Raw genomic sequence first — 21,343 nt, 5'->3', positions numbered from 1 at the left:
TTATATTGATATTTGGGCACCTCCTAGAATAATTGCCTCACTGCCTCTAGCTTTCTCGAGAACTCTGGCTTTGTCTTGGAAGTGATCGAAACAGGCAAGGACCGATCTTGGTCCACCTGGGGGCCCCCCAGCTCTGTGGATTATTTCTGTTTTGGTTATCTATTGCATCGTCCGCAACTAATAGCTTTATGTCGTGAAAAGTTTTCCTAAGAATGTTTTCAGTTTCTCATGCTCGTTCTGGAATCCCAAAAATGCGTTAATTGTTTCGTCTTTCCCGGTTTTCTAAGTCGTCCATTTTGAGCTTGAAGTCCTCCGCTCGTTGCTCCAAGTCGGTTATCCTCTGCTCGAGCTGTGCTTCAAGGGTCTCTATGGACTCTTGGTTGTTCTCTACTCCGTCAAGCCTTTCTTCCATGTTGTCTAGCATTTGTGTGATCTTGTCTATTTTGCCACCTATGTTGGCTCCCATGTTCTTGATTTCACCTAACAAGGCTGCAATGTCCCCTTTTGTGGCTGCGAAATCATTTTGTGTGGTGTCCATCGCTGTCATGGTGGAGTTGCCAGACCAAGTTGGTGTGGCAAGCAGGCAAATGGGGCTAGTTTCTGTCTCACACTCATGTAACCCTGGGGGGGGGTAGGGTTGGCGGCGCGCAGTGCTCCCGGTGAGGGTGAATTGGTCCAAACGTTAGGTGTAGACCTTGAGTGGATATCGCTAGGTCTTCTTGAACACTGGGAGGTGGAACGTTTATCTAGGTCTTTTTCAAAGGCTCATTAGTGTTGCCGTTTATGGGGGTTCCGTTGTGTGCGGAAGTGCGCTGCGAGAGGGGAGGATCAATAGTATTTCCCCAGCGTGTGACTTAATGTCCAGTTTTCCTGCACTGCTCTCTCCCTTTAGCTGTTTGTATGGCGTGTTAGGTTAGTTCCCTTATTGCTTACACAAAGAGATGTCAAACCGTGTAGTTGCGATGCTTCAGACCCGTAGGAGGGTGTCTTCAGAATGATTCCAGTAGTGAGCTGCGATGGTGGGCGGCTGCCAGGTTCACTCCTATTGTATTTACACCAGCTCGTGTGATTGACTGCAGCATGCTGCCCACCTAGGGGGGAAGAGGGGGGTGGTGGAGCTCTCGATCCCTGAGGTGTGCCCTCTCTCCGTTTCGTCCGTAGGGTTGGAGCGGGGGGGGGGGGTGCATGGTGTTCGCTGTGCGCTCCTCTTACTGTAATGGGGTATCCAGCGCGTTTGCAGATATGCTGTAATTGGGTTTGGCCAAGGTCTGATGGTATTCCAGGGTATAGCATTGTCAGGGCTCACTGGTTTTTTTCTCCACTGGTTTTCTCTCGCCTTATGCTGTTGGGATGAGAGCAGCAGTTATGTACTGCAATGTCGTTGCCTCTATGGATGTCCTGTGGGGCCGGTCCTCGCTCTGTGTAATTAGGCTGTGCGTTTCCTACTTGCCCCCTGTTCCACTCCCTGGGCAGCACTGCATGGGTAGTCAGGGTTTGTAGTGACTTGTGTGGCTACGGCGGGTCCAGGGTCTCCTCTGGCCGCGCAGAGCTCCAGTAGGTGGTGCGGGAGCGTTCGGGCTCTTTGAGGTTGTGTCCTATGGGGCTCAGTGGGGCTGCAGGAGTTTGGAGGCAAGGAGGTTCCAATGCGCCTATTTACCACCCGATGGATCAGCAGCCTCTGGGTTCGCGAGGCCCGGCCCGTGTTTGAGGAGTGGTCTCCAGATCACTGGCGTCGCAACGGAAGGTGAGAGGTGCCCGAGGGCACAGGGAGCATCGCACAGGCCCACACCACAGGTCCTCATTGGGGAGGAGGCCTCCGGCAGTTTCTACCGCTCAACCCGGGTCCGCGCCTCACAACCCGCCCCCCAGGGGGATCGGGCAGAGCGGAGCGCGGCCGAGGATGACCCAGCAGCAGTCCCCCAGCACAAGTCCAACAGGGTGCTAGTTCCAAGCCGCAGTGTGTTTAACGCCACGTAGTCGGAGACACCCACTATCTCAGCCTGTTTGTCTTCCGGGGGCCTCCGCTGCAATTCCCTCGCCATCCAGGACTAGGACTGTGTGTTGGTCTTTGGGGGCTCGTTCACGGCACTGTGGAGTCGTTCCTCTGGGCCGGAGTGTCCTTCAGCACATTTGTGCCTGGATGGTTTCACTTTCGCTTATCCAGGTCCGGCAGGCCGTAACTTCTAGTGTTGATTTCAGAGGGTTTCCTGCACTGATTTTCTTCGAGATTTCTCCTTCTTAGAGGGGGGGGATATTCCCACAGTAGTCACTCACTTTTCTTCTGTGGGGGGTGGGGTCCGAGAAGTGGGGGCTCAATCCACCTTTCGGGGCCGTAGCAATGGAGCTCACGCAGAGAGCATGGTTGCCTTTGCGCCCCCTGTGTTATGATTCCTGCCCTTCATGTCCCCAGCCCTCCAAGATGTCAGGCTGGAGCCAGGCCACGATCACCTACATGGCCCTCAAGGGCCTCTCCATCCCTCCAAAGACCCACTTGGAGTGAGACTTGGCGCTTGTGGCACCAGACTCACTCACTCCCATAGGAGAACATTGGGGATTGGACTTGGAATGCATTGATGGGGACAAGATGGATGCCCCCACATATTTCGGTTCCCAGAACTGCATGTGCCGTTTAGTCTTTTGGGTATGGTTCAGCCCAGAGACACCTGGGATACCCAGAGACTATTTAAGCCACGCCAAGGCTGAGAAACATGCTTTGTGTTTTCTGCACCTGCAGCGTGACACTCACTGTGTTCGGATCGGTCTCCAGTAGGCCTGCATCTTTCTTCTGCGCTCAACTCCTGCAAGAACAAGAACACTGTTAGGAACAGCCTTACCTTGCAGCGTTTCTGCCCATCATTCATCGCTCCTTCTGTTCTGCGGGCATCTTCGTCGGTGTCATTCCCATCCCGGCACGCCGCTTCCTAATGAAAAGGGAAAAGAACAGAAAAAAGGCATTAGTAAGCATTCAGCAAATCTTCGCTTATTTTTTAAAGACTGTACGAGCTTCAAACGCTTACCTGAATCCCAGCCTCTCTGGGGGGTGGGGGAACGGTCTCCGGAACTCCTCATCCATCTGCAAGAGGGAAAAGACTCTCCAGGTTAGCGTGAAAACATCTAGAGGCGCCGCATACTGCGCTTACTCACCGCATTTCTTCTTCATAACCGGCATCCACGCTGAAAACGTCGCGGCACCTAAAAGACACAGAAAAAGAACTCAGTTCAATACAAATACAAAAGGGTCGCATCGCGCTCTCACTCACCTTCAGCGCTACTCATCTCAGCAGCACGTCGCCATCCCCGGGCGCCGGCCATCATCTAAGGAGGGAAAGGAACGAAGTTAGAGAACTGTTCAAAAGACTCATACTTACCTGTCGGGCTCTTGCCAATGAAGTAACTAGGCAGCAACGAGCCCGCATCAATCAACGCACCCCTTTCCAAGAAAACAAGGTGAGCTGTGGATCAAAGGGAAGGGTTGGAGCCCCAGGGAAGAAGGGGTTCAAGCACACAGAGACAATAGGGAGTTAAACTCTACCAATCCTATGTTTCAGGCCCAGTCACCAGTCAAGTAGACTCCAGGGAAGGGTTTGAGGTCGTAAGAGGTCAGAACAGGGTGAGTGACGTCCCCGTGGATACCAGGTGAGCGTTACACCCTGGTGGCCAGTCGATTTTTTGGTTTTTGATCTTATTTTTGGTTTTGGCACGTGTCTGGTAGTCCGGTGTTTTCCCCCTGGTGATGGTGGTACACCCCTCTTTTTGCAGGGCGTGTAGATCAAGAGTCGCTGCGGTCGATGGGGAAACTGGAGTCTGTTTCGTTCAGGCCGTCTTCCAAAAACAATCCAGACTGGACTCCAGAGTGGAGTCCATGAACCTGCGCACTCACGCGCATCTCCGTTCGGGGATTTAACAGCAACTCAGACTTGTATTCTGAGCCCCTCTAGCCCACAGCTTTCGCCCCGGAACAGGACGGGACGGGACCACACCCAACCCCCGCTCGCTGGGGTGCACCGCAGCCCCACCCGCCTCACCCCCAAGACCGGCCGTCCTGCTATCCAAACTTAGCAAAAGGAGTGAGGGAGTTGCCGGAGAGACACCCCGCGTCGGGCCCATCTCCCCTCCGAGAGGCAACGCCAGATCGCCACTTACGGGTAGGTCATTTGGGGATTGAATGGTGGCATGCTCCGGATTTATGGCAGGGAACAAGGCTTTTTGAAACGAAAAAAAAACCAAAAAGGGTTTAATGGCTATCGACCGTGAGTGCATATCATGCCTGTTTAGGACGTGGGCTTGGTCAACGATGTTTGCCGAATCATTTGAATAAAAGGCGCTTTCATCTTCGTGGGAATGAGTTGTGAACTTAGCGTTGTGTTTAATGTTTGTGTATCAGCGTTCATTATTAGGATTAAGCTGACCATTTTCGCCAGCCAAGGAACCCATTGTAACAGCTGGCAGACTCAATTCCTTCAAAGGTTTCCACATAGGGGGGATGGAAGTCTTCATTGTCGAGTGGCAGGGGTCGTTTTCAAGGGCTTCCTCGGTTCGACGGACGCTTCGCAGATGCCTGCAGTCATCCTCCTGAATTATGGACGATAGGACATTTGTGGCCTTGAGCGGGGGGCAGCCATAGACTGCCTAGGACTGCCACTCGCCGTTGCTCCGTCACTGTTCACACAAAACAAATGTAAATGTGTCTATGGAAGTACCTGGTTGTAGCTTTCTTTCACGTCACCAAATGGGCAAAGCACAGCGGGCACAACGGGAACACACAGCGCGCTCCGTGTGGGTCAAGCTTTTTAAGCCCCGCCTCCTGCAGTTCCAACAATGGCAACAGAAAGCAGACTAGCGACGTTGAGTGTCCCAAATAATTGCCTCAGCTCTCACCAGTACGGAAACCCATGTCATTTTGGTTGCATTGTGTAGCCATGTTCCAACCAGTGCAGGGGATGTTATCCCCTTTTTACTACCCATGTATTTTCCCTGGGCAGCACAAGCCATCTTCCATGGAGTTCTTGCACTGACTCACCATAGGAGGAGCCTGCCAGGAGCCCAAAGTCCAAACGCCTAGCTACAGAGGGCCTGCAGGCCCATTTGGGGGTAAATGCAAGACATGCATCAGTTCAGTCATCATTCAGGGTCTCTGCTATGTCGTGGGACCGATACAGGGTGCTTCCACCACTGTATAAGGTATTCAGGGGAGCCATACAGAACTGCATTGAACCCGTGAACTGACAAGCCTGCAGGGCTAGCACAACCATGAGGAACATATTCTCAAGCAATTAGTGATCAACTGGAGGAGTCCCTACCATTTGGAGGATCTCCAAGGGGCTAACATTTCTGGAACTCCCCTACTCCCATGAGGTTTGCATTTGGTGAAAAGTCCTGCTTAGCTCAGCGCTATCCAGGGCTGACACAGGTTAGTGGTGGCCCCGGCAAGTACTTCTAGGTTAAGTCTTCTGGGACCGTAGGGACGGCAGCTACTCCCTACAATATCTACAATTTGACTTAAATCATGCAACATTCTAATGTCACAAGGCCACTATGCTGGCCTTGTCAAAATGGAATGGGGTGGCGTCTGCCACAAAACAATCACAAGTCAGTCCTAACGCTGCAGTAGACAATGGTCACCGGGACGGCCCCAATTCCTATCTCCTCCCCTAGCATGCTTTTGTGCCGATTGCCTTCTACTCATGCTGTACCTCAGTTACAATATACTTACCAGCGTCTCTTACTCTTCCAGGATCGCATCCCATACCTGTGGCGACTCTAAACAAGCAGCCCGCATTCGCGAGGGAAGAAAACAGCATCACCCAGGAGCAGTCAAGGCCCTCAACATGAAAGAAACCAAGTGGAGATCGAGACCTCACCTACGAGGCCTGTTGCTGCAAGCAGACACCCGCGAGCAGAGAAGAACAAGTTACTTACCCGTGGTAAAGTTCTTTTGACTGGATGTTCCTCTCACATATTGCTCATCTTTGATATAGAATATCCAGCTTCAGCTGCTTTGGAAATTTATTTTTGGCAGAGGGCGATGTGCGTCGATTCAGTCAACTCGATGTCCCTCGAGGGCCTCCGTCTCGAGGATGATGTAATCGAAGGCATATATAGCACGTGCAGCGCCTGTTGGCTTCAGTTCTGTTTTTTTGTGTCATTCTCAAGTAGAACTACCCGCATCAACACTGGTTCAACCGTACTAGGTTCTGAAGGAGCGAAAGCTGTAATAGCGCAGGAAATTCTACTGTGGGGTAGGCTGGGAGGGTGATGAGGAATATGTAAGGACCATCCATTCAAAAGAACGTTACCAGGGGTAAGTAACTTATTCTTCAAATGGATTGTGTCCTCCACGTATTCCTCATCGTTGATATACTCCCAAAGCAGTGTTAGTTTTGGTGGAGGGAGTAAGAATTTTGTCATCAATGGTTTCCATGAACAGAATGGAGGACAGCTTTTCTAAAGCTTCCATCCTGACTTAGGGAAAAATCAAGGCAGTAATGCTTAGCGAAAATGTGTATTGTGGACAATGTAGCTGCCTCACAAATGTTTAACAGAACACCTCTTTGCAAAGCAGAGAAAGTAGCCATGCCCTAGTGTAATGGGCCCGCAAGCCTTCTGGATCCTTGCACGCCAGCTTGAAGCATTCAGAAATCGCTAGAATAGTCCATCTGGAAAAGGTTTGCTTCGTCACAGCCTGATCCAGTCTATGACCTGTATAACCTATGAATAGTTGGTCATCCAGACACAGACATTTCGACAACCTTGAAATGTAGCAGCTCAGAGCCCTAGGTGGCTTGAGCTTGTGCAACCTCGCCTCCTTGCCAGGATGAGGTGGAGGATAGAAAGTGGGTAACACAATCTTTTGTCCTAAGTGAAAGTCTGAAATGACCTTTGCTAGAAATCAAGGCTTAACCCCAAGGACGACCCTGTCCTTGTGAAACACAGTCAATGGTGGTTTAGAGGATTGTGCTTGCAACTCACTCACTCTATGGGCTGATGTTAGTGCTACCAAATGGTCTTGACAGTTAGTAACCTAAATGGACATGAATGGAGAGGTACAAATGGTGCACACAAAACATTTTAACACCAGATTGAGGACCCAAACGGGAACCTGAAAAGGAGATGGAGGGAACACATTGGTGAGTCCCTTCAGAAATAGCATCACCAAAGGGTTCTTGAAATATTAGTTTCCGCAGACGAGCACTTGAAGATGGATAGTACTGCTAAATAACCTTTAATGGTCCGAACCCCAGATTGACAAGGTACAGTAGAAAGGATAACACCACTGGTGTTTTGCATAGCAAAGGGTCTACATTCTTGTCCCTGCATCGACTGCAGAATTTGTTCCAACTGCAGTGGTACAAAGACTTTGTTGCTGGCTTTCTGGCCGAAAGCAAAATCTCCCTTACGTCATCTGGGAGATCCCAATCCTTGTATCTCAGCCTCTCAGAAACCATGTGCGACGGCTGAGTGTCTTGACCTCTGGATGGAGAACCGGACCGTCCTCTCGCGAGAGAAGGCCCTCTCTTTGTGGAAGACGTATTGGAGGGCAGATGGACATGTCCAGAAGGTCCGGGTACCACGTCCTCCTGGTCCAATCCAATCCAGGGAAATTAGGTTCATGCGTGTCCCGAAGTTTCTCAACCTCTTGATCATGTGCGGAATGACGGGGATTGGAAGAAACGCGTACAGGAGTGGAAACTCCAAGTCTACCACAAACACGTCTCCTAGAGATTCTCTTGGGGGAAATTCCCTGGAGCAGTACAGTTTGCACTTCCCCTTGACACTGGTCACAAACAGGTTCACTTGTGGGAGGGGGGGGGTCTCCAAAGGGTGAAGATCTCTTCAAGGACTTCCTGAGCTAGTTCCCACTCTTGGGAGACTGCTCTGCCTGCCCAGAGTATCCGTCGTCGAGTTCTCTCCGGCTAGGTGAATGGCCGACAGAGATTCCTTCCTGAATTGCCCAGTACCAGAGCTGCATTGCCTCTCTGCACAGTGGCAGTGAATCTACACCACCTCTGATGTTTAAGTAGTACAAGGCCACTGTGTTGTCTGTCATTATCGGGACATTCTTTCCCCGAACAGAGGGCAGAAAAGACTTCAGCACAAGTCTGATTGGTCTCAGCTGCAAATGATTGATATTTAGTTTGGACTCCGATGGAGACCAACAACCGCTGATTGTCAAATTGTTGGTGTGGGCTCCCCACCCCATGAGTGAGGCGTCCGTCACTGCCGTCATCTCCGACCATGGTTGCCAAAAGGGTTCTTCCCTCAGAATTATGTCCTCACAGTCCTACCACAGAAGATCATGTGCGACCCTGCTTGGAACCTTAAGTAGGTCTGACAAGTTTCCCAAGAACTGAGACCACTGTGTCCCGAGACCCCACTGAAGGGATCACATTCTCAGGCGAGCCTCTGGCACCAGAAAAATGCAGGATGCCATGAGGCCGAGCAACTTAAAAAGAAATTTTAAAAAAAGAAAAAAATAAAATAAATCGAATGCCAGGAGATGCTGGGCAATGGACCATCTGCGGAATGTCTTGTGCCCTCACCTCGGGTGGCAAGCTCTTTAAGGATGTATCCATTACAGCCCCGATGAACTGGAGCTTTTCATATGGGACTTCTTGTAATTGAGGGAGAAGCCCAGTATGTGAAGAGAGTGGCAGGTGACGTTGAGATGATCAAAGACTTGTTTGGGAGAACGCGCCCTGATCAGCCAATTGTCCAGGTAGGGGTAGACGTGACTCCCTCCCCCCTCTCCTGAGACACACTGCCACCACCGCCTCACGGCGGAGCTCAGCCCAAATGGTAGATTTCGAAACTGATCATGAGAACCGCCAACGGCAAACCTCAGGTACTTTCTGTGCTTGAGATGGATAGGCACATCAAAATAAGCATCCTGAAAGTCCAATGACACCATCCAATCCTGGAGTTGGAGGGCCTGAAGGATCTGAGAAAGTATGACCATCTTGAACTAGTCCTTCCTGAGGAACCTGTTCAAGTATTGCACGTCCAAGATGGGTCTCAGTCCTCCGTCCTTCTTGGGGATTAGGAAATATGGAGTGTATCTTCTTTTGTTCCACTCCGCTACAGGTACCGGTTCTATAGCACCTTTCTCTAGCAGGGTCAAAATTTCCTGCACAAGGAGCGGATCTGGATCTTTCAAAGAATGGGTCTCCGATGGAAGGTTCTGAGGTTTCTGAATGAAGGGAGGGCAGTTTGGGCCGTTTTCGAATGCCCAAGCATCCAAAGTAATGTCTTGCCATTCTTTCAGATGCTAAGACAGTCTGCCTCCTATCGGGGTGACGTGACTCAAGACCTCACAGAGGTTTTGAGGCGGCCGGAGCAGTGGCTATTGGTAAAGATGCCCCTGCTTGAGCGGGCTTTGCCCCTCTCCCTCGTCCGCCACGAGGGAATCTTCTTTGGCCTCTTTGACCAGCCATTCCTCTTGTTCTTCCAACTGAGGAGTAGAAGCGAAAGGATCTACCCCTCCAAGACATTCTACTGGGGTGAAAAGGCTGAGGCTGCCTAATAGCGGCAACCAAAGGTTTGGCTACCGCCTTCGAGGTCAGCAGCTTCTCAAGGCTTTCGTCAGCCTTGCTGCCAAAAAAGGTGACACCCGTCAAAAGGCATGCTAAGGAGTCTAGATCGCACATCCAGTGCAAATCCAGACTTCCTTAACTACGCAAATCTGCAAATGATGGTGCTTGCCACCATGGCTCTGCTGATGCGGTCAGCAGAATCCACACCCGCCTGAAGAGACTCGCACATTGCTTCCTTGCCATCGTTAACAATGACTAAGAAACTGTCTCTTTCCTCCCCTCCGGGAATATGCTCAGCAGCCATAGAAATGCAGTCCCATAGTGTGTATGACACCGTTGCCAAGGCATATGGGGGGGGTTGGCGGATTTAAGAGCCATTCACCCAGCAGAAAATATCTTTCCTCGACCAGGCATCTACCATTTTATCATCCTTATCCGGTGGGATGGTCGGATAGGCTGCCTGTTTTGATGTACGATATGATATTTTATTTGTATCGCGCTCGTACACAAGTGTTTCAGAGCGTGACTAATAGCAAGGGAGGGGAACAAGGGAGAACACAGCACAACATAAAAACGATCTTACTAGGCCCATTGACAACGCACAAGTGCATGCGAAAGGGAAAAAAGGGGAAAAGTGCATGGAAGGGGGAGAGTGGAAAGTGTAGAAGCCGAGGAGCGCAGATAAATATAATAAATAGAAAATTGAGGCAAACTGTGGTAGTGCAGCCAGCAAGTGGCAAGTGCTGTGTTTAAGGCAGCAGACTGGGTAAGTCTGAATAAGGGCAGAAAAAGAAGAAACATGCAGGGGGAGGCTGTATGGGTACAGATGCAGTCCCCAGTGCAGGAAAGTGGCAGGGTGAGCAGGTACCTGGGCCCAGGGAACAGAGGTTGGCCAGGTGCACAGTGCCAAGAGAGCAGATCAGCAGGGGAGAAGGGGAGCGAAGGCAGAAGCAAAGAGGAAGGTTTTGAGGTGCTTCCGGAACCGGAGATGGTACTCCTCAGGTTTTAGAGTGGCAGGGAGGCTGTTCCAGAGGGAGGCCCCAGCTGAAGATAGAGATCTACCCCCAGCTCGTGTAGTGGTTGCTGCCTGCACCACCTGACTTTCTGGGGTAGGGTGTTTTCATATGTAGCTGGGGTCACTACTTGATGGATGATATTTTCTTGTCAAGTTCTTATTTACTGCGGGAATTGACTCTGGTGCTTCCCAATTGGCACTTACTCTCTTCTAAGAGCAATGTGAAAAGGTAAAATGGGATCCTTTTGAAGACCTTTATAAAGGATGTCTGTAAGGTCATCTTGTTCGAAAGGGAGGGCAGTCATGCTCCATCCCAGGTAATCCACTACCCTGGTCATCAACTGCTTGTAAGAGGCATCGGCATGTTCACCTGACTCAGGCTTTCCAAACTCTAATTCCGGTGAAGTGTCTATGCCACTGGCTGTCTGCAAATTTTCATATAAATATTTCAGTCTGGCCTCCTCTGAAATTAAGCTATTGGGAACATTTGGTGTTCCATACTGTAACTCAATGGGTGCATCATTATAGATAAATAGATATAGAGGCCACAGAGTTAAAGAAATCCTTTCTTGGTAAAGGAGTAAAGGTTTTTTCAGGTAAAGGCGTCGATGCCCGAGGAGTCGATGTCTTTGAGGAAGAGGTTTTTGATTTTGATGGCACCGAAGATTGAGATGGCACCACTGGTGTTGATGGCGCAGCTGGCATCAATGGTGCTGACAACCTCAACTTGTCTTTCAATTTATGACTCGAAGGATCCTTCAATGATTTCTCATCGTGTCAAGGCCTCGATTGCTCTCAATGTGGATCTGGCCTTCGTCCAGCTTTAGAGGTTTAGTTTAGTTTCTGTATTTATACAGCGCGCCGAACCCCAAGGTAACTGGGTGCCAGAGACTTGGAGCAGGTTACAACAGATTATAGACATACATGATAATAACAATAAGTGCAGATGACTGGGGTACATTGTGGTCGGAGGGCCGATACTGGAAAAAATACAGTGGTGGAAAGGAAAGCGGTAGGAGCATGGCTTGTCGAGGGTTTCTGGTTCTCAAATTTTTTAAGCATTTCTAGCCTGAATGCTTCCCACTGGAGGCCTTAGCGGGACAGGATATAGCTCTCTCAGGAGAGGAGTTGGACAAGGACGTCTAAGTAGACAACTTATGGTGCCTCCTCTTCGACGAGTGGTAGGAGCCACGTTCTTGACCTGGACCTTTTTGCCTTCTTTCTTCGAGGAGAGTCGCCTCTCGCATAGGCAGAAAAAAGTTTCTTTGACGGAGTAGTTGATGGGGATTTCTTAGGAAATCTACCTAGTGCCAATTTCCCCTTATGCTCCTTCAGAGCTTTTACGGTCATCGATTGATACTTTCAGCAGGCCGAGGTCTTGTGTTCCACACCGAGATACCACAAGTATACTGGATGAGGATTGGTCAGCGACATCTTGGCATCGCAGTCTTGACACTTTTTTTTTCTTCTTTTTTTTCAAATTTATTTTTATTGGTTTTAACATTAGAAGTGAACGTCTGGGTGGATGCATTTTTAAACATACATAGTTACATCTCAAGAATACTTTGTTCCACCCGCACAATGTTCTAACAATAACAGCATGTCCCATTCTAATGGGTGAACATTTGAAATCCCTGCCCCCCCTCCCTCCCCTTGTCCTTGCTCATAAGGCGGGTGTGGTGTTTATTATAGTAAGCCATAATGGGCGGTGTGATGTTTATCTCTGGTCTTCACTGACATCATGAGTCAAAGATAACGTTTGTGACAGGCATGGTTAATAGACACTGCAAGATTGGGTGCTCAGTCTCTGGTGGGGCAAATCAACAGCCGCTTTCATTGGCGTGGTGAGTCGCTTGTGGCAGGGCCATTGATGTGGAGCTCCGTAAAGTCGCTCCATGCTTCCTCATGACGTGCAGGCTTATCGTGCAGGGTTGCCGTTATTTTTTCCATCGTGTATATATTCGTGGCAATTTGTAACCAGTCCTTTTTGTTTGGCAGGCACGGGGATTTCCACTTGATAACTAGGCCGGCTCTTGCTGCCAGTAGCAGGGGGGAAGTAGTCCCTTTGCCCTAACCAATTTGTCGTCTTCTTCGAGACGGAAAAGAATCAAGAGGGGGGAAATATCCCTCTCTATGCCATCTAACTGCTTAATCCATCCCAGGACCTCTTGCCAGTAAATGCAGACTTTGGGGCATGTCCACCAGATATGCCAATAGTCGGCGTCCATACCACATTGTCGCCAACATCTCGGACTGGAAGTTTGGAACATATTAGACAGTCTTTGTGGATCGTATTGCCACCTGTGGAGTAATTTTATAGCGTGCAGTTTATACTGGGCAGCAATCGATATCCTCGCCGGCGTTTCACAGGTTTTGTCCCAGGCTCGCTGGTCAAAGTCTCTGTCAAAGTCTCTTTCCCATCTCTCCTTGAGACGAAGACTCGGGTATGGTCTTTAGTGATTAGGGCCTTGTACATGCGGGCTATTAAGCCTTTAGATGAGTTGGTTGTATCCAAGATCGCCTCAAAAGGTGTATGCTCTCTCTGCGTGGTGGCCTTCCATTCTCTTCTCGGTAGCACCCCTTTTAAGCGCAGGTACAGGAAGATCGGGAGAATTTGGAGATCTTCTTCTAGTTCCGAGATCATAATGAATTTCTCTTTTCTCTACAGCTGCCAACTCTCTCTAGTCCGGCATCAAACTAGGTTTGGTATCTGGCGTGTTCGGGGATTTCTTCTCGGATCCCGGGGGACCAGAGATGGCTCAGGGGAGAAGGCCACGTGGCGACTCCAGACATTCCCTTCCCTTTCTTCCAGATGTTCCATAGAGTTCTGAGTATTGGGTGATCTCGCAAGCGTCTTGTGAGCTTCGACCTGGGGACCCATAGCCATTCTGCGAGGGTCACATGGACCAAGTTGTCGTTATCCAGCTGGACCCATTGTAGATCCTTTCTATCGCGGAGGTGTGGGATCAGGATTCTAAGTTGTGTTGCCTGGTAGTATCGTTCTATATCCGGTAGCCCTACTCCTCCGAGCTCCTTTGGGAGTATTAAAATGTTTTATGGTATCTGGCGTTTTTTCCCGTCCCACAAGAATTCTAGTATGACCTTTTTGACCTGTCTGAAGAAGTGGTCTGGGATTGTGATGGGTACAACCTGAAAGGGGTATAGAAAGCGTGGGAGGCTCACCATCTTGATTGCATTTAGGCGCCCCATCCAAGAGATTGTGAGCGATTTCCATTTTGTGAGATCGACTTTGAGGGCGCCGAGAAGCTGTGGGAAATGTGCTTCATAGAGCTGTGCTAGGTCTCTCGTTAGGTTGATCCCCAAATATTTCAGTGTAGGGCCCCCCCTTTGACACTTTTTAAACCCGGTCTTCTGGGTAGTTGGTGACTAAGACATTTTCGTATATTTGGCAAAGGAAATACTGAAGCGCGCTGTAGTTCTCGAAGCGCAAGCTTATTCGGAAAAATTTAACAGACAGATAATTTCCTTGTATTCCGACGACACCTTATTATACTTGACGAACCCCGGGACAAACATCAAACCAGTCATGGAAGAAGTAGCCAGGTTCACACATTATTCAGGATACAAGATTAACACCACAGAATCGGAGCTGTTCCCATTAACTGAAGGCACAGTCGAACAGGAAGAACTATGCGGATTCTGGTGGGCTAAAACTAGTTTAAAATATCTAGGGGGTTATGGTTTCCTGTTGTCACTATACGGTAGGATCTCGCTGCTCAACATGGCAGTGGTGCCTAAACTACTATATTATTTTAACACTATCCCAATATGGCCAGGGCATACATTCTTCGTTAAAGTCCGATCATTGGCAACACAATTTGTCTAGGAGGGTGGGACGGCCTGCATGAATTGGAGACATTGACCGAGCCCTATGACCAGGTGATGGGAGGCGCGTGGGGTACTAGCAGCCCTGGATTTTGAACTGTAGTAGCGCAGCCTCACTATGCAGGATTTAGGTACCGAATGGATACCAGCACTCGACACATAGGCCTGGAGCACTATGCAGCAGCCCCAAAAGACCTTAAAGCGGATTCATGCGAGTTTGATTCGGTGCATGTGACAGTAAATGCATGGCACAGAATATTTCAACGCTTAGGTGTAACCGCCCCCTATAGTGGCAAAGTTCACCCTGTGTACCTGTCCGGCTCTCCCCCCCCTAGATTCGATATAGATGTTCAAATCTCGTGGGACTCAGGGACGGTAATGAAGCTGGCAGATCTATACCCAGAGGACAGATTTGTAACTGAGGAGGAATACAAATTAAAATTGGCAGATAACCTGTGACATTGCAATATTATAGAATGTGAGCACCAGTGTGGAAGAGGTGGCCGTTGTTTCCACAGGAGCCAGAGCCCTGGGAGAGGGACATTTCAGCAAATATAGATGAGACTAAGTGGCAGAGATACTGCAGTCTAAGGATGTTTCACTCAATGCCCGCTTACAGCTTATACAGTTTAAAGTACTAAATAGACTACAGTACAGCCCAGCAAAGGTACCACGATATTTTCCAGGGAGGTGTCAGACAAATGTATGAAATGTGAGACAAGAGGGAGCAGACACAATCCATATGTTTTGGAGCGGTCCAAAAGGGATACTATTCTGGTAGGAAGTTGCTGAGGCACTACAAGCAATGACGAAGATCCCTCCCACCCTCCTTCCCCTTAAATATTTGTTGGGAGATATTGGAAAGGTTAAGTGTTATAGCAAAGAAGTGTATATTATTGCAGTGGAAATCCAAATCAGCACAAACACTACGTGAATGGCTCAGAGAATTGACCTATATACACGAAAGGGAGGAGGGATATGTCGTAACAGTAGCGACAATGAGAAAACCTAAGGATATTTGGGGACCATTCCGGCAATATGTGAAAGCCACACAGCAGTAAAATGTAATAAAATGTAACCGAATAACTGGATTTGCAAAAGAATCTTGTATCTGTAAGAACACTAACAATTGTATTAATGAGTAAGACGGAACATCATGTACTACCGGTCTGCCTGTTACCTAAATACAGTTTTTTAAATCCTTTGACCACATATAAAATGGACGATTATATTAACTAATTAACTAATAGTTTAAAGCTCCTTCACAGTTTGTGTGGGATGGGGGATGAGGTGCAAAGGAAGAAGAGGCAGTTTCCTTTTAAAATGGAATTCTTGGGAAGTACGAACAATTGCTTAATAGGATTTTAAAATACTGCACTTACGTAAGTTTCTTTATTTTCATCTCTACTTCCTTGTTTGCATTCTGGACCTGTTGCAAATTTTCTAAGGATGATTTCTATAAAACAAGACAATTTATTAAATGGTTAGTATTCACAAAGTGTTGAATGTGAATGATCATCATGACTTTCAAACTGTAAGTAGGCCAAGTGTAAGTGGCACGGCAATCGACATGTTGAATCTCTGCATCTGATGGTCAGCATTCACATAGGCAAACTCACAAAACAGTTAACTCATTGGCCCTCCAGATTCTTCATTCACTAGTCCGATATTGTTTTTTTCTATACAGTTTATTACAAACATTTAACAAATCAATCCATCACTTACATTGATCCATCATTCCATAAATAAGCAGCGAATACATCATCCAAGAAACAAAGAGACAATGCTTCTCTGTTTCCAATGAAGAAAAGAAAAAAGAAATAGGTCCCAACAGTTTTAAAAACAACCATTGTCTTCGCTACATCTTAAAAACATTTTGTGTCCCGTCCCCCTCTATTTTCCACTAGATCCATTCTTCATTAACACATATGTCTTCTTTAAGAATTTTGTTTAGGAATCTTGTAAGAGCACACTTCAACCTAAAATCTGTGCCCCGGCGTAACACTTCCCACACATTCTTCATCACTCTGATCTATGCTTCCCCATCTACACTCACCCAAACATATTGATGTCCAGTCCCTCAACCTGGGGCAGTCCATGATTGGAGGTTTCAGTGATTCTACATACTTCATGCAGAATCGACATATGCTGTCGATGATCATCCCTCGATTCCTGCAACTAAGGATTTCCCTGGTGGGTAGCAGTTTAATTTGAAACCGAATAAATCTCTCACAGTGGCATTTACTGGGGAATTTTTGCAAATATGTTGGCAGTCTTAAGATGTTTGACGTCCCCCTCAGATGCTGAAACAGTTTGTAATTGTTTTTTTTCTCCCACTTTTCTGTCCAGTCGTTTGCCCATGAAATTGTTTTCACAGAGTCAGGATTTTTACTTATTGCTCTGTTGCACCCATCTTTGTTAACATTTTTAATTCACAGAACCACAGCTTCATCGTCCCATCCTTTTCCCACCCAGCTTTTAATATTTCGAAATGAGCTGGGCTGTCTTCAAAGATCATCTTCCGGAAAAGGGATAAAGAGTTTCAAACTCCCCTTACATGCAATGATACGAGACCAAGTTCATACCTGATAACTGCCATTGGTACACAGTTTGGGAAGCCTAGTACTTTTAGCCAAACATTCCTTCCAGAGCTTCACAAATCTTCCATGACACACCCAACAATGCCTCTGCACCATTGGTGCTGCCTTTTGGTTATAAATTATCAGTGGGACCATCAAAAATCTCCCATGTTTAGTGTGAATCTTCCTGCCTTGATTCGCCAATTTTTTTTATTTCCAGTATTAATTCCCTCATTCTCAATGTCCCTAGGATTCACGTTCACATTTATTCCCAAAAACATATCTTCCGTTGGGTGGATTACAGCTTCTCCCAATGTCCATACTCGGAGCCTTTTTCTTTTTGCCCTCATTGGCTGAAAGATTCATACCTCCGACTTTGTTGCATTTATCTTGCGGCCATTGCAATCTACATACAACTGCAACATTGTTAGCTTTCATTGCAGGCCAATTAGGGTCTGGTCAATGACAAGGTCATCAGCATAATGTAACCATCCTTTCGGTGCAATTGCTATTCTTGGTGGAAATGTTCCTATAGTCCGAAATAAGCAAGTTAAATGGTGCTGTTGCTAATGGGCAGCCTTGCTTTAAGCCTCCGATTGTACCAGATTTCTTTTGTCAGAAGGCCTGCTTGGCTTCATCTCACTTGAATAGATGCATTTGAAGGTATCCAGTTAATATGTCAAAATAATAATTTCGAATGACAAAAATGTCAAAAAAATGATACCTACATTTCTTTTTCGAATGTCTTATTTTTTAATTTACATGTTTTTTTTCCTTTTGCGAGTTAAAAAAAAAAAGGTTAAAAAAGGGGTTGGGGGATTGGGAGGGGAATCCCCCCATTTAAAAAAAATTTTTAAAAAAATTATAATTTTTTCTACATTTTGGCATTCGAAATTATTTAATTCGAAATCGTCACTATAAACCGCATTTGAATACAGTTCCTCCATTGCGCAGATTGGTCCAATTGGGCATCCCCAAGCTGCTACCCTTTACCCACAGGAGGTCGACTTATTCCAGCTAACGCCCGTTCTAGGTCGATGAAGGCAAGGTAGAATGGTGTCCCCCTCCCGGAGAGCTTTAATTTTTAATAAAGAAAACCAAAAATAGCTTTACAGAGCATCCAACTCCTTTAACAAATTCCGTCTGTCGTTGGTCAGGTTTCATAGCCCAGGTCTGTAATTTTTTTAATAGACCCATTGCAAACAATTTTCCCAGTACATCTAATAACGCAGGTACGGGGGCGCGTGAGCTACTGGCCTTCCCATCAGATCCACCACCTCCTCCCAAGTAATTGTTACATTCCAATCCGTACAATCAGGGATATCTGCCTTATCATCTGGTTTGGGAAACAGGCCTCCCAAGTGTTCAATCCACTTTGTTTCCGGGACTGTTTGGGCTGCCTGCTGGTGGAGTTTACTTTCATTTAGGATATGCCAGTCATCTAGTATCATTTAACGAGGCTAATCTAAGCATAGTCTCTGCATCTCTTTGCATCATCACTCCTCTATGGGACATCAGCCAATTTTTGTATTGCCGTTTCCTATTTCGCCAGCATTTCGTGTGTATTAGAGCAGGCAGGTTTTTCATTTCGGCAATATCTTTACTCATTTTCTTTTTTTGTTCAACAATCTCATTGCCATAAGAATGATTAGGCTTAAAATTGAGGAGCCCATTTCCCACAAAGCTTAACAGTAAGAGAGTGTAGTCGGATATCTTTTTCGTTCACTCCGTTCACATATTTTTTGGTCAGCTGTGTAACTTCAGCTGATAGTCTGTGTCGCTTTGTCTCCACCTCTCTATTTACTGGCTAACTTTCTGTATCTATCTCCCATGGCTCATTCCAAATTAATTTTACAAGGTCGTAGTCACTGTTTTGCGTTTTGGATTACTTCCATTGATAATGCCTTGTCAGACATTCTGCAAGTCAAGGAAATAGTCCAAGATTGAATTCTGGTCACCTCTGTGCCAAGTTTAGGCACTTGGGATGTCTCCGGTTATTTGGCCAGTTAGCATATATAGATTTCCAGCTTAAGTTTCCTCTGCCCACCACTTAGCTCCCTCTTTCTTCCCATTTTGTGCTAGTCTGATATACAATCCAAATATATTGGCAGGGACTCAGCAGATGGTTTTGAAATAATTACCCCCATCTACATGCCCACTGACACTTCAAGCTACGGAAAGAGACCCGTCTAGGATGCAGAGTAGACAAAGCCTGGAGGATTCAAAAGATTGAAGAGACGAAGTACTAAATACAGAAACATTCTGGGAGTAAGAGGCTATTATGTTCAGAAAAGCCTTGAGCGGAACCGATACAGCCGCTCTAGAGGACAAACATGGGGACAGTGTGGTGGGCACCCTTAACTTATTAAGCCTTGAGGACTCCAGTGGCATTCCAATGGGACAACTCCTTGGAAGCAACTTTGCTAGAGAAATGTCTACCACCTACGGTATTAAAAATCCAACCATAAACAAGAGTCTGCTCATACGATGGGCATGTATTTGTTTATTTATTACATTTATTATATGCCCAGGACCCAGAGGTATCGCGGCATAGTTACAGACAATGGCAAGGTACAGTCTTGAGATCAGGCACAGAGATGCATGCATACATTTATAACACACTTATATACAATTATATACAATAGCGCAGGGATTCAGACCTGGATGGTCAAGTAATATGAGTATGTTAGAACTGGTTGAATAACCAGATTTTGAGTAATTTTTTGAGTTGTGCGAAGGAAGTTTCCTTCTTAATGTTGACGGGGAGGGCGTTCCAGTGCCTGGGTGCGAGTACTTTGAAGCTGCTCCAGCCTGCTTTTTCTCTTTTATATATCGTGGGACTTCTAGATTTTCGCTATTGTTCGATCTGAGGAGTCTGGTATGATTTGTCTTGGTGACTGTGTTGAGGAGGTATTTAGGCGCTTTGTTGGTGATAAATTTGTGGGTGATACTGAGGGTTTTGAAGAGTATTCTGGCTTTGATGGGGAGCCAATGGTTTTCTCTTCTGATATTGGCAATGTGGTTGGATTTCTTTATGCCGAGTGCCGCTCCGCTGCATAATTTGGAGTTTAGCTAAGTTTGTGTTGGAGGTGCGTAGGAAGAGGACATTACAATAATCAAGCTTCGAGAGTATAAGTGCTCTAGCTAAGGTAACGCAGTTTTTGGCAGTAAGGAATTTGCGGCTGAGGGAGATGAGTTTGGACGTGTAGGACGTGGAGGATGCTAAAGTTCTGATTTGTTTGGTCATTGTTAAAGAGGTGTCTAAATAAACGCAGTGTGTCTTCACCTGTTTAAGTACTGGGATTGTAGTGCCATCAATGGTGAAGGCAGAGTAGGCAGACTCTAAGGAGGCGATTTTAGATGGTGATCCTAGTATTAGTAACTCTGTTTTGTCATCATTGAGACAGAGGCGGTTGTTAGCCATCCAATTTTGTATTAGTGAGTATATATTGTTGATAGACACTGTCTTGCTCATGGTTTCCTGTTAGGGGGATGAGGATTTGGGTGTCATCTGCGAAGTTGGTGTAGATGACACCCATAGCATCCAGTACTGCGAAGAGAAGCTTGGAGTAAGCGTTATAGGGAGTAGGTGATAGGCAGGAGCCTTGTGGGACGCCCAATGGGACCAGTAAAGGGTCGGCTGATTCTTTACCAATGGCCACTCTTGAGGTCCTATCTGCGAGGAAGGATTTGATCCAGTCTGTGGCATCATTAGACAGGTTGAAGTTATTGGCTAATGTGGCACAGAGTTTATCATGGTCGACCAAGTCGACGGCCACTGATAGGTCTAGTAGCATAATTAGACATAGGTTACCTGACTCTCTGGAAGCATCCATTTGGATCTTCAGGTCGAGTAGAGCTGTTTCGGTACTATGGTTCGGTCGGAACCCTGTCGTTCCCCCAAAAGTAGGTTGTGTTCTAAGTGGTTTTGGATCTGGGAATATGCGATTTTATCTATGATTTTTAGAAGAAATGGGACAGTGGTTATGGGCCCGGTAATTGGTGGGCATAGATGGGTCCAATGTTGGTTTCTCGAGGAGGGGTGTACCCCATGCTTTTTTAATACTGGCCGGGACTAGGTTGGAACTAAAAGAGGCATTGACAAATCGGTAATGATGGGAGCTAAAGTGGGAGCACATAGTTTAACTAAGTGGGATGGAAAAGTATCTTCTTTGCAGTTGGAGGCTTTGAGTTTGGCAATAGTATCTAATACTTCTTTATTGGTGACTGGGGTGAAGTGAAATGGGGCATATGAGGGGGTGGTTGGAGTGATGGTTGCTAACTTAGGAGAAGATTTTTCGGCAAGCAGTATTTTTTTACTGTCAATTTTCTTTTGTAGGAGCGTTATTTTAGAAGCAAATGCATCTTGTATT

General features: G+C 47.0%; 1 protein-coding gene across 1 annotated transcript in view; it reads right to left on the bottom strand.

The window, feature by feature from the left end:
• Nucleotides 1-21,343, bottom strand: part of LOC138535220 (kinetochore protein Nuf2-A-like) — a 528,523-nt gene that overhangs the window by 341,707 nt on the left and 165,473 nt on the right. The window contains exon 7 of the mRNA XM_069641278.1: nucleotides 15,774-15,847. Within this exon, the coding sequence (XP_069497379.1) occupies nucleotides 15,774-15,847 (74 nt within the window). The remainder of the gene's footprint in view (nucleotides 1-15,773; nucleotides 15,848-21,343) is intronic.

This window comes from Ambystoma mexicanum, chromosome 1q (genome assembly GCF_040938575.1).
Source record: "Ambystoma mexicanum isolate Mex_15411 chromosome 1q, UKY_AmexF1_1, whole genome shotgun sequence".
Lineage (NCBI taxonomy): Eukaryota > Metazoa > Chordata > Amphibia > Caudata > Ambystomatidae > Ambystoma > Ambystoma mexicanum.
Note: the sequence above shows the minus strand (reverse complement) of the source record. Positions and strands in the feature narration are given on the sequence as shown.